This window comes from Bufo bufo, chromosome 1, assembly GCF_905171765.1.
Source record: "Bufo bufo chromosome 1, aBufBuf1.1, whole genome shotgun sequence".
Taxonomy (NCBI): Eukaryota; Metazoa; Chordata; class Amphibia; order Anura; family Bufonidae; genus Bufo; species Bufo bufo.
In genome coordinates, this window is record NC_053389.1 from 193,368,723 (window position 1) to 193,381,959 (window position 13,237).

General features: G+C 46.8%; 1 protein-coding gene across 1 annotated transcript in view; it reads right to left on the bottom strand.

Annotated features, from left to right (window-relative positions):
* Positions 1-242: 242 nt before the first annotated feature.
* BCL2L12 (BCL2 like 12) overlaps positions 243-13,237 on the bottom strand; it is a 35,007-nt gene continuing 22,012 nt past the window's right edge. The window contains exons 5-7 of the mRNA XM_040433920.1: positions 11,285-11,400; positions 2,132-2,401; positions 243-694 (exon numbers count right to left, since the gene is read on the bottom strand). Of these exons, the coding sequence (XP_040289854.1) occupies positions 662-694; positions 2,132-2,401; positions 11,285-11,400 (419 nt within the window). The 3' untranslated portion in view covers positions 243-661. The remainder of the gene's footprint in view (positions 695-2,131; positions 2,402-11,284; positions 11,401-13,237) is intronic.

Consider the following 13,237-nt stretch of genomic DNA (forward strand, 5'->3'; position numbering starts at 1 on the left):
TCCGGCGAACAAGGTAAGTACAATCTGTGAGAGGGGCCCGAGCATTTGGGGAGGCATTATAGGGGTTGGATAACGCCATTAAATTAACATTTGCAGAAAAAAACAATTTCTCAATTATAAAAGTTTTTTTTTTTTTTAAATCTATCTTTCCATTCAAATGTTCAGTAAACAATTAAATAGTGCAATACAGTATCTGTACAGTGTATGTCTTCAGCCCTGCCAGTCATGAGGTAAAATACTGCCCCATGTGTGCCCGCCGACAGGATCACTGCCCATTATGGCTGCCCTGAGGCCGCAGGACTGGTCAGTATATATAACCATTCAAGTCTTACACTTAGTGGCAAAATGCACCCCTCATGAAGTCATCCACGAGTCAATAAAAGTCCCCCCCGAGAGTGTAGGTGGGCAGAGGATAAAATAAGGCAATGGCACGTGCCTGCAGATGCCAATGATATAAAAAAGTCTCGATTTTAAAAAGTAAAAAATCATTCATAAATAGTCACAAGGCGGCGTTTGGAGGATTTGGCTCCCTGAGGTATTGTAAGGCGAGGGGGAGATCAGCCATGTTGACAGGGTCTTTGCTTCGTGTCCTTAGTGAGGTTTCGGGTCTGCCCAGGCTGGGATAACAGGTCATGTGAGGTAGTTCAGGGATTTGGTCACATTAGTCGATATCTCCATGGGACACTATTTTTTCCTGCAGGTAAAAACATAAAAAAAATATATATATAAATATTACTGCATGGTCATAAATGGTGCTGACAGATGGACTGGATCAACCCCTGGTTCACAAGCTCCTATGTGGACTATAAGCAACAGGTTCTGTGTAATGGGGATCTCAAGTTTTTGGGCTCCGGAGGTATCTTTGCGGATGGGCATGATCACACTGTAGGAGTACATAGCAGACATTTCACAGAAGTCTTCTGTCTAGAAGTAGGACGTTACATATAAATGGGTAGACCAGGGGTGCACCACCTGCTGCCCTCGATACCACTCTGTGTAGCCCCCCCATCATCTGGTAACAGACATGTATTTCTAGGTCTATGTGGCTGTTCACATGTATTTTTCATGTATTCTCCCATTAGATGGGAGTCCCAGACATTTAGGGTATATACTATATATACACAATATGACATAAATACGGTATTTCAGTTGGTAATACTCCTTTAAGTTTTATTTTCGACCCTTGGGATTGCTTCAGTCTGACAATGTGGCCCCCAACCAGAAAAGGTTGTGCACCCCTGGGGTAAACATTCTTAAAGGGTTATTCTCATCTGGTCACAGGATATGCCATAAATGTCCGATAGGCATCTTACAAATATGCTCCTATCTCCTGGTCACTGTGAGTGGAGGGGGTAGATGTGAGATAGCTATGTGTCCTAGGGATCCTGTGGATATGCCATAAATATCCAGATGGGAATAACCCTTGAGGAAGACCTCTCCTGAAATGTCATACACCATGTCATACCGATTCTGGGGTATCTATTCTTATTACTCTATGTTTTGCCATTCCTCTATTATTATTACAAATGCATTGCCCATAGTCTGTAATAAAGGCCCAGCAGTTTCCAGTTGTGTGTCCCTGCACAGTCTGGCACGGACAGCACTGATTGGATAGTGTCAGATTGTGCAGGGACACCCAGATGGACCAATATGCAAATCCTGGAGAATCCCTTTAAGGCCTCTTGCACACGACCGTATGCGCTCCGAGACGTGCGGTCCGTGAGCCGGCCATATGTCCCGGAGCGGCATTGATTGTGCGCACGGGAGTACACGGTATCATAGATTACAATGATGCTGTGCGCGTCGGGCCGCCCGCGGGGCTATTGTCCCGCACTCATAGGATCATGTCGTAAATCGTGCGCACTATCAATGCCGCTCTGGGGCATATGGCTCGGAGGGTGTATACGGTCAGAGCTAGAGACGCCGGCTGTAACCGTTCTGGCTAATAGATAAATGTGTTCTTTTATCTAAGAATTTCTGAGGTTGGATTTACACGTTCAGGTTTTTGGACGCAGTTTTTGAACTCCATTATTATCTGTTCCAAGCTTTGGCTTCAAAAACTGCACAAAAAAACAAAAAACACAATAGATAAACCCAGCATTAAGAAGGTGTAGCAATGAGAAGAGCATACCCAGCCTCCTTGCTCCTGCAGCCAGGGAACAAACATGTCCATGTATTGAAGGCTGTAGCCCATTAGGGTGTGGACGGCATGGCTGTTGATCCCGGCCACCTTCCTGGTCAGCTCCATCGTCAGGGCAATCTTTGTCAGTTCGGAGCTCACATTTGAGCCGGCTTCATCCTTTTCGACCTCGGCCTCACTTGTGAAAACTTCTGCAAGACGGAAGAAGCTCCCATAGGACATCCTGCTGAGGGCATTCCTGAGGAAGGGATCCTTATTGATCTAGAGGATAAAAATCAGATCAAAGTGACATCATCGATACTAAAACGACACGGCTTTGGTCATCGTTTTCCTTTTCCACATTGCGCCATGGTGATTGTGAAGCACTGTGTTGTGGGACCGATCATTCCTTTCATGGACCTACTTACTATATAAATGGCTTTCCAGACCCCCCAGGCTCAGCTTCATTCATAGGCAACAGCCCCTTGTCTCTCCATTGCTCTATTCAATCAGCCCAGTAATGGAAATTGAACTCCCACGTGGAAATTCTGAATGTAGATCTAGTTCATGCTGGGGAACTGACAATGCAACTGGAAGAGTTTCCCCAATTTCCATTACAAAAGAATATCCAGTTAGCACAAATGGTTAAAACACACACCAACTGCAAGCTCAACCAACTACTTCACTGGGTTTTCCAAGATTTTATTACGGATGGTGCGGGTCTGACATCTGGAACCCCCGCTTGCAGCAGCACCGTGCCCTTCTCTCATTGTACAGCGGCTGTGCTTGGTATCGCAGCTCAGCCCCATTCACTTCATTGCGCCTAGGCCATGTGACCAATGAACATGACGTCACACTGAGTGAAGGCCGCGGCACCTTCTCAAGCAGCTCATCAGGGGGGTCCCAGGTGCCAGACCCGCACCAATAAGATACTGTAGTAAAGTCTCGGAAAACCCCCTTAAAGCTCTTTCACACGGGCCAATGATTGGGGCACTTATGGAGAACTTATTGAGAAGCTATTACATGCAGCAATCTCCTCCACAGTATGGGGAGGAGTGATCGCTAATGCCATTGCTCGCCCCCATATAGAATCATTATTTGCCGGCAGCAGACTGTGATTAGATTGTGATTAGACCGCACGATCTGCCGTCGGCAAGCTATGATTCTTTAGCTTGCTTAAAGGGGTTGCCCGGGTTCAGAGCTGAACCCACATTTTCACCCAGGCAGCCCCCCTGAGTTGAGCATCGGAGCATTTCATGCTCTGATGCTCTCCTTTGCCCTGCGCTGAATCGCGCGGGGAAAATACTTTTTCAGGAGATCCGGTGACGTACCGGCTTTAGCGCTGCCCTAGCCTGTAAAACGGTGCCGGTGATGTCACCGAATACACTGCTGGGCGGAAGCCCTTGCCCTGCATTTCATGCTCCGATGCTAATGTCAGGGGGCATGCCTGGGTGAAAATGGGGGTATGTCCGGGTTCAGTTCTGAACATGGACAACCCCTTTAAAATTGTGATTGCCTGATGAACGAGCTAACTTTAACACACGCAGATCACCGCTGACTATCTTTCCTACAAACACTACGAACGGCGATGATCTGCCTGACTATCTCCTGGTCTAATACAGCCCTTACTTGTTCAGCAGATGTGGATCCAGCATGCCTCTGCTGCGTATTTGCTGCTGTAGTTTCAGGAACTGTATGCAGCACTCCTGATTTAAAAACTACAATTCCCAGCATGCCTCACTTCTATAGGGCACACATACTGGAAAGCAAAAGATGGGAATTCTATGCACTATTTAGCAGTTTCTAGCTGCAATACCAAACACAGCCGCTATACAATGTATGGCGCTGTGCTTGGTTTGCTGAGAGAAGGCTGTGGCGCTACTGCGAGAGCCGATGTCTTCTCAAAAAGCAGATTGGCGGGGGTCCCGTGTGTCAGACCCCACTGATCAGATACTAATGACCTATCCAGAGGATGGGTTATCAGTGTAAAACTCTCTGAAAATCTCTTTAATGTAGCTGAGCTGCAATACCAAACAAAACCTGTGGACAGGTGTGGCACTGCTTTGGAAAGAAATGCTTTTATAATCCTGAACATAAAAAGATTTTCTAGAAATTCATAGGCAGATACCATAGTTAGTACTGGTGTAAAAATGATATAAGGCCATTAAGCTCAACCAGTGGAAGGGAGAGAATGTGGCTGAAGACACGGGGTAGGGGGAAAATGTAGAGCTATTTTGAATAACCCTTTTCTTGGCCCCAAGCTTTCTATTACATACACATCTAGAGGGTGTTTTGCATGACTGTCAATGAGGGAAGCATGGCAGTCCCTTTACCATTGATTCAGCCACGGCGGCTCATCTGTACGTGTACCAAATAGTCCAGTGGGGCTGATCTGTGGCACCAGGCAGACACCCGTACTAACAAGATGCTGTGCCTGATTAAACAACGATGATAGGCAGAGGACCTGAGGATCAATCAGACATTTATGGCTTATCGTGAGGAAAGGCCAAAGTTTTAGTCCTGGAAAACCCCTTTAATCAGCTTTCTGTAATCGCCTTCACCGACAAGCAGTGAAAAATAGAAGAAATCTGGAAAAGTGGGCAAATACAGTCCTGATCAAAAGTTTAAGACCACTTGAAAAATGGCAAGAAATCATATTTGGCATGGCTAGATCTTAACAAGGTTCCAAGTAGAGCTTCAACATGCAACAGGAAGAAATGAGAGTGAGACAAAACATTTTTTGAGCATTCAATTAATTGAAAATAACGATTAGGGTCCATTAACACGTCAGTATTTTTACCTTTCCAGATAAACGTTCCTTTTTTTTGCGGGTCCGTTTTTCAGTACAACCTTTAATTTTTTTTACTAAAGTGCTTCCGAATCCGTTCCGTGTTTCTGTTATTCTGTTTTGTTTTTTCCATCCATTTTCCCGTCAACGGATCCGCAAAATCGGATGACATTCGGATGGTTTTGTGCATGTCATCCGCATTTATGCGGATCCATTGACTTGGATGGACAACGGACCCGAAAAACGGACAGAAAGTAGGACAAGCTTAATTTTTTTTCAGGATCCGCATACTCGAAAATAGGAAAACGGAACGGATTCGGTGATTCGGACAGCACTACGATTGGTGTCCGCATTTTTGCAGAGGCAATTGAAATTAATGGATCCGAAAAAACGTTCCGATTTAAATCGGAACGGAAACGGAGTGTTATAACGGACGTGTGAATGGACCCTTAAACTGAAACAGGCTGTTTTTCAGCTGATCCAAATTTTAGGACCACATGCCTTTAACCCCTTAAGGACTCGGCCCTATTTCACCTTACGGACTTGGCCATTTTTTGCAAATCGGACCAGTGTCACTTTAAGTGCTGATAACTTTAAAACGCTTTGACTTATCCAGGCCATTCTGAGATTGTTTTTTCGTCACATATTGTACTTCATGACACTGGTAAAATGAAGTAAAAAAAAATCATTTTTATTTATAAAAAAATACCAAATTTACAATTTTTTTTTAAAAAATTGCAAATTTCCAAGTTTCAATTTCTCTACTTCTATAATACATAGTAATACCTCCAAAAATTGTTATTACTTTACATTCCCCATATGTCTACTTCATGTTTGGATCATTTTGGGAATGATATTTTATTATTTGGGGATGTTACAAGGCTTAGAAGTTTAGAAGAAAATCTTGAAATTTTTCAGAAATTTTCAAAAACCCAATTTTTAGGGACCAGTTCAGGTCTGAAGTCACTTTGCGAGGCTTACATAATAGAAACCACCCAAAAATGACCCCATTCTATAAACTACCCCCCTCAAGGTATTCAAAACTGATTTTACAAACTTTGTTAACCCTTTAGGTGTTCCACAAGAATTAATGGAAAATAGAGATACAATATCAAAATGTCACTTTTTTGGCAGATTTTCCATTTTAATAATTTTTTTCCAGTTACAAAGCAAGGGTTAACAGCCAAACCAAACTCAATATTTATGGCCCTGATTCTTTAGTTTACAGAAACACCCCATATGTGGTAAACAGCTGTACGGGCACACGGCAGGGCGCAGAAGGAAAGGAATGCCATACGGTTTTTGGAAGGCAGATTTTGCTGGACTGGTTTTATTGACACCATGTCCCATTTGAGGCCCCCCTGATGCACCCCTAGAGTAGAAACTCCAAAAAAGTGGCCCCATTTTAGAAACTACGGGATAGGGTGGCAGTATTGTTGGTACTAGTTTAGGGTACATATGATTTTTGGTTGCTCTATATTACACTTTTTGTGAGGCAAGATAACAAGAAATAGCTGTTTTGGCACAGTTTTTATTTTGACAGGTTAGATCATGTGATATTTTTATAGACCAGGTTGTCACGGATGCGGCGATACCTAATATGTATACATTTTTTTTTATTTATGTAAGTTTTACATAGTCTGAGAGCCATAATTTTTGGGCGATTACCTTGGGTAGGATATGATTTTTGCGGGATGAGATGACGGTTTTATTGGCACTATTTTGGGGTGCGTGTGAATTTTTGATCACTTGCTATTACACTTTTTGTGATGTAAGGTGACAAAAAATGGTTTATTTAGCACAGTTTTTATTTTTTACGGTGTTCATCTGAGGGGTTAGGTCATGTGATATTTTTATAGAGCCGGTCGATAAGGACGCGGCGATACCTAATATGTATACTTTTTTTTATTTATGCAAGTTTTACACAATAATATCATTTTTGAAACAAAAAAAATAATGTTTTAGTGTCTCCATATTCTGAGCCATATTTTTTTTTATTTTTTGGGCGATTGTCTCAGGTGGGGCTTAATTTTTGCGGGATGAGGTGACGGTTAGATTGGTACTATTTTGGTGGGAAAACGCCTTTTTGATCGCTTGCTGTTGTACTTTTTGTGATGTAAGGTGACCAAAAAAATGGTTTATTTAGCACAGTTTTTATTTTTTATGGTGTTCATCTGAGGGGTTAGGTCATGTGATATGTTTATAGAGCCGGTCGATACGGACGCGGCGATACCTAATATGTATACTTTTTTTTTCCCACCTATTTTTTACCAATTTTTTTTTACTTTATTTGGGGAAAATGACGTTCTTGTTTTTTTTTTACTTGAAACTTTTAATTTTTTTTTGGGAAAACTTTTTTTTTACTGTATTTTTTGTCCCACTTTGGGACTTGAACTTTTGGGGGTCTAATCCTTTACAATGCATGCCAATACTTCTGTATTGGAATGCATTGGCTGTATGAGTAATACTGTGTGTATTACTCATACAGCTTCCGGCCTGTGAGATCCAGGGGGCTGGATCTCACAGGCTCGTCACCGGAAGGCAGCGCGATGCCTTCCTTAGACATCGGGCTGCCTTCCAGCCACATGGGGACCCGGTGGCACCGCCCGCCGCCGCCACAACCGCAGGTAAAAGCCGCAAACCGCAGGTAAAAGCCGCAAACCGCAGGTCTTGCGGTTTGCGGCGATCGCCGATACGGGTGGGGTCACATGACCCCCCCCGGCGTTGTGACAGGATGTCTGCTGAATGATTTCAGCGGGCATCCTGTTCCTATTAACCCCCGCCGCGCCGCAATCTACTTTTAAACTTAGGACGTACCGGTACGTCCTGAGTCCTTAAGGACTCGGCAAACATGGCGTACCGGTACGTCCTAAGTCCCTAGGGGGTTAAAAGGCCAAATCTGTGCAAAGATGTGGATTCATTGTCATTTTCTGTCAGGTAGTCACACGTTGTGATGGCAAAGGCAAAAAAACTCTCCCTTTTTGAACGTGGTTGGGTTGTTGAACTGCATAAGCAGGGTCTCTCACAGCGCGCCATCGCTGCTGAGGTGGGACGCAGTAAGACAGTCATTTGGAATTTCTTAAATGATCCTGAGGGTTATGAAACAAAAAAGTCAAGTGGAAGACCCAACAAAAATTTCATCAGCACTGAGCCGGGGGATCCAATTGGCTGTCCGTCAAGACACTGGACGATCCTCGACCCAAATTAAGGCCCTTACTGCTGCTGACTGCAGCCCCATAACCATCAGACGGCATCGGAGATTGAAGGGCTTCAAAAACAAAAAACGTCTTCAAAGACCTCGTCTCCTTGAACGCCACAGAACTCCTCGTTTGGACTTTGCAAGAGAGCACCAAACATGGGACATTCAAAAGGTGGAAGAAAGTTTTATTCTCTGATGAGAAAAAATGTAACCTTGATGGTCCTGATGGTTTCCAACGTTACTGACATGACAAGCAGATCCCACCTGAGATGTTTTCTACGCGCCACAGTGGAGGGGGCGCCATAATGGTCTGGGGTGCTTTTTCCTTCAGTGGAACAATGGAGCTTCAGGAAGTGCAGGGGCATCAAACGGCCGCTGGCTATGTCCAGATATTGCAGAGGGCCCTCGTCTGTGTGGTAACGACTGGGTTTTTCAACAGGACAACGCTACAGTACACAATGCCCGCAGGACAAGGGACTTCTTCCAGGAGAATAACATCACTCTTTTGGCCCATCCTGTGTGTTCCCCTGATCTAAATCCAATTGAGAACCTTTGGGGATGGATGGCAAGGGAAGTTTACAAAAATGGACAACAGTTAGGCCCCTTTCACATGAGCGAGTTTTCTGCACGGGTGCAATGTGTGACGTGAACGCATAGCACCCGCACTGAATCCTGACCCATTCATTTCAATGTGTCTGTGTACATGAGCGTTGTTTTTCACGCATCAGTTCTGCGTTGCGTGAAAATCGCAGCATGTTCTATATTCTGCTTTTCACGCAGCCCTGGCTCTAGGGCTGCAGTAAGCGATTATTTTAGAAATCGAGTATTCTATCGATTATTTTTTACGATTAATCGAGTAATCTAATAAGAAAAAATTAATTGACTGTTTTCCTTTATAAAAACTCATCAGACCCCCTGCCATCAGTCCCCAACACCCTTCGTCCCCCCTGTGTGATCAGCCCAAGTGCTTCAGTTCCCCCAGTGCCATCAGCTCCGTTCCCCCAGTGCCTTCAGCTCTCCCCCACCCCAGAGCCTTCAGCTCTCCCCCACCCCAGAGCCTTCAGCTCTCCCCCACCCCAGAGCCTTCAGCTCTCCCCCACCCGAGCCTTCAGCTCTCCCCCACCCCCGAGCCCGCAGCTCTCCCCCACCCCCGAGCCTTCAGCTCTCCCCCACCCGAGCCTTCAGCTCTCCCCCACACCCCAGAGCCAGCAGCTCTCCCCCACCCCAGAGCCAGCAGCTCTCCCCCACCCCAGAGCCTTCAGCTCTCCCCCACACCCCAGAGCCAGCAGCTCTCCCCCACCCCAGAGCCAGCAGCTCTCCCCCACCCCAGAGCCAGCAGCTCTCCCCCACACCCCAGAGCCTTCAGCTCTCCCCCACACCCCAGAGCCAGCAGCTCTCCCCCACCCCAGAGCCAGCAGCTCTCCCCCACCCCAGAGCCAGCAGCTCTCCCCCACCCCAGAGCCAGCAGCTCTCCCCCACCCCAGAGCCAGCAGCTCTCCCCCACCCCAGAGCCAGCAGCTCTCCCCCACCCGAGCCTTCAGCTCTCCCCCACACCCCAGAGCCAGCAGCTCTCCCACACCCCAGAGCCTTCAGCTCTCCCCCACACCCCAGAGCCAGCAGCTCTCCCCCACCCCAGAGCCAGCAGCTCTCCCCCACCCCAGAGCCAGCAGCTCTCCCCCACCCCAGAGCCTTCAGCTCTCCCCCACACCCCAGAGCCTTCAGCTCTCCCCCACATCCCAGAGCCAGCAGCTCTCCCCCACCCCAGTTTCCCCACCCCCCTTGTGCCAGCAGCTCAGTTTCCCCACCCCCCTTGTGCCAGCAGCTCAGTTTCCCCACCCCCCTTGTGCCAGCAGCTCAGTTTCCCCACCCCCCTTGTGCCAGCATGTCAGTTTCCCCACCCCCCTTGTGCCAGCAGCTCCGTTTCCCCACCCCCCTTGTGCCAGCAGCTCCGTTTCCCCACCCCCCTTGTGCCAGCAGCTCCGTTTCCCCACCCACCCTGGTGCCAGCAGATCTCCCCCCGCTCCCCCCAACCCTCCTCCTGACACCCGGAGTGCACAGCATCCTTGGTTGCTATGACGCTGTGCACTCCGGGCGCCCGTCCTTAGTCGCACCAACTTACCTTTCCAGCATCGTTCCGCACTGCTCTGCGTCTGACTTCACACAGCGCGTCAGGTCACGGCGTGTGTACGTCAGGAGGTCAGTGCAGCGCGGGACCATGGATGTGCTGTGAAGTGTCTGAAGGCCCCCTGCTGGAAATGTGAGTATTGCGGGCCAGCGGGAGACCACGGAGCGGGAGTAATAGCAAGCCCTTCCCTCCCGCTCCGTGATCACGTGACACAAACGAATCTTTGATACAAAAAAATTGCATCGAGGATTTTTTTGTGTCGAATTACTCGATTTAATCGAGTAATCGTTTCAGCCCTACCTGGCTCCATAGAAGTGAATGGGGCTGCGTGAAAAACGCATTGCATCCGCAAGCAAGTGCGGGTGCGATGCGTTTTTCACTGATGGTTGCTAAGAGATGTTATTTGTAAACCTTCAGTTTTTTTATCACACGCATGAAAAACGCATCAAACCGCATTGCACCCGCGCGGAAAAAACTGAACAACTGAACGCAATCGCAGACAAACTGACTGAACTGGCTTGCAAAATGGTGCGAGTTTCACTGAACGCACCTTGAACGCATCAGGACCTAATCCGTCACGCTCGTGTGAAAGAGGCCTTACAGACAGTAGATGGCCTTCGTGAGGCCGTCTTCACCACTTGGAGAAATGTTCCCACTCACCTCATGGAAACGCCTGCATCAAGCATGCCAAAACAAATTTTTGAAGTGATAAACAATAACGGCGGAGCTACTCATTACTGAGTTCATGTTTGGAAGTTGGATTTCTGTTTTGGGGGGGTTTCGGTTTTTTTTGGAGGTGTGGTCCTAAACTTTTGATCAGCTGAAAAACAGCCTGTTTCAGTTTATTCGTTGTTTTCATTAAATTGAATGCTCAAAAAATGTTTTGTCTCACTCCCATTTCTTCTTGTGGCATGTTGAAGCTCTACTTGGAACCTTGTTAAGATCCAGCCATGCTAAATATGATTTTTTGCCATTTTTCAAGTGGTCTTAAACTTTTGATCAGGACTGTATGTCCTGTGACAGTTTGGACAATGATCACTTGTCAGCACTCACCTTTTCATTGATAACTACAGCCTGTTCCTGCAGAAGGGCCACTATCTTACGTATCACTTCGTCCTTGTCCTCGACGTCCGGCACCTCGCAAACTGTCACATTATTGTTGTCTGTCACTTGTACAAAAAAAAAAAAAAAAAAGTAATTAGATGTCTGCCACGAAAGCCACAATGAACGCACGGCAATGGATAGGTAGACTCTAAGGCTCCATTCACACGTCCGCAAAATGGGTCCGCATCCTTTCCGCAATTTTGCGGAAAGGGTGCGGACCCATTCATTGTCTATGAGGACGGAATGTGTTGTCCGCATCCACATTTGCGGATCCGCACTTCCGCATCCGTGCTTCCGTTTCCGCAAAAAAATAGAACATGTCCTATTCTTGTCCGCAATTGCGGACAAGAACAGGCATATTCTATTATGTCGGCAATGTGCGGTCCGCAAAATGCGGAATGCACATTGCCACTTTCCGTGTTTTACGAATCCGTGTCTCCGTGTATCCGCAAAACACATTGCGGACGTGTGAATGGAGCCTTAACGGCTCCCAGGCATATAGAGACTGAACCTTTTACAAATACGGAGTTATGCATCTCCATGGTCACACACAACTTCATTTAGCGCAAACCTTGACACGTATCTCAGGAACTATTTCTGACATCGTCCACTGAATATATGCATTAACCAGAGTTAAAGAAAAATCACACAGGCCACACAGCGCTTTACTGTATAGGAAAGCGCTGCTGGCTGCATATGGGAAATTGACCAAAACTGGTGTAAAGTAGAACTGGCTTAGTTGCCCATAGCAACCAATCAGATTCCACCTTTCATTTTTCACAGCTCCTTTGGAAAATGAAAGGTGGAATCTGATTGGTTCCTATGCCATTCTTCCATCACACCAGTTTTGATAAATCTCCCCAATTGGGAGTCCATACACTGCACATCGAGAGTGAATAGCCCTTTATATTCCTCCCTCTGTCTCCTTTCTTCCTGATTTACAGATAAAAGAAGCAAAAAAGGGCCAAACGGAGGGAGTATGACTGCAGGATCAACACCAGGCTTGTGCGTAGTCTGTGATCATGGATACACATACATCTGCATAGGAGCAGAGCAAACTGATTCTTACTAATAGATGGGTCCATCAAGCAGAGTCTGCTCAAGAGACCCCCTGCCCTTGATTGACAGGGACAGATATTCTTAACTGATGATCTATCCTCTGGATAGGTCACCAGTATCTGATTGGCCGGGGTCCGACACGAAGGGACCCCCGCCAATCAGCTGTTTGAGAAGGCCACAGCTTTCTCCAACTTCTCCTAGGCAGAGTGACGTCACGTTCATTGATCACATGGCCTAGGCGCAGCTCAGCCCCATAGAAGTAAATGGGGCTGTGCTGCGATACCAAGTACAGCTACTATACAATGTACGGCGCTGTGCTCGGTAAGCTGGAGAAGGCGGTGGTGCTACTGGGAGTACCACTGCCTTCTCAAACAGCTGGTCAGCGGGTGTCCCAGGTGTCAGACTCCCACCGATCAGATACTGATAACCTATCCCGAGGATAGAGCTGGAAACACTTGAAAAACCCCTTTAATTAGGTGACACATACAGCGGAGTTTGCTCTTCCTACCCATGGATTCTTGATTGCACATAGAGATAACAAGTAGCAACACACTATATGTGCAGGTTCCTCTCTCCTTACTTAAGTATTGGGCAGACTAGATGGGCCAAATGGTTCTTATCTGCCGACACATTCTATGTTTTTATGTTTCTAAGATGCCCATACGGCATACAGATCGGTATTAAAGGGGTTAGCCAACCCCTATAATGCCCCCAAAGTTCCCGGGCACCTCACACAGGTTATACTTACCCCACCCCTGCCGTGAAGGGGGGAGGTGGCCAGCCAATAGCAGGCGGCGATGGAGAAGAGCCTCCCTAGCGTCACCCGCGATGCTAGGGAGGTTC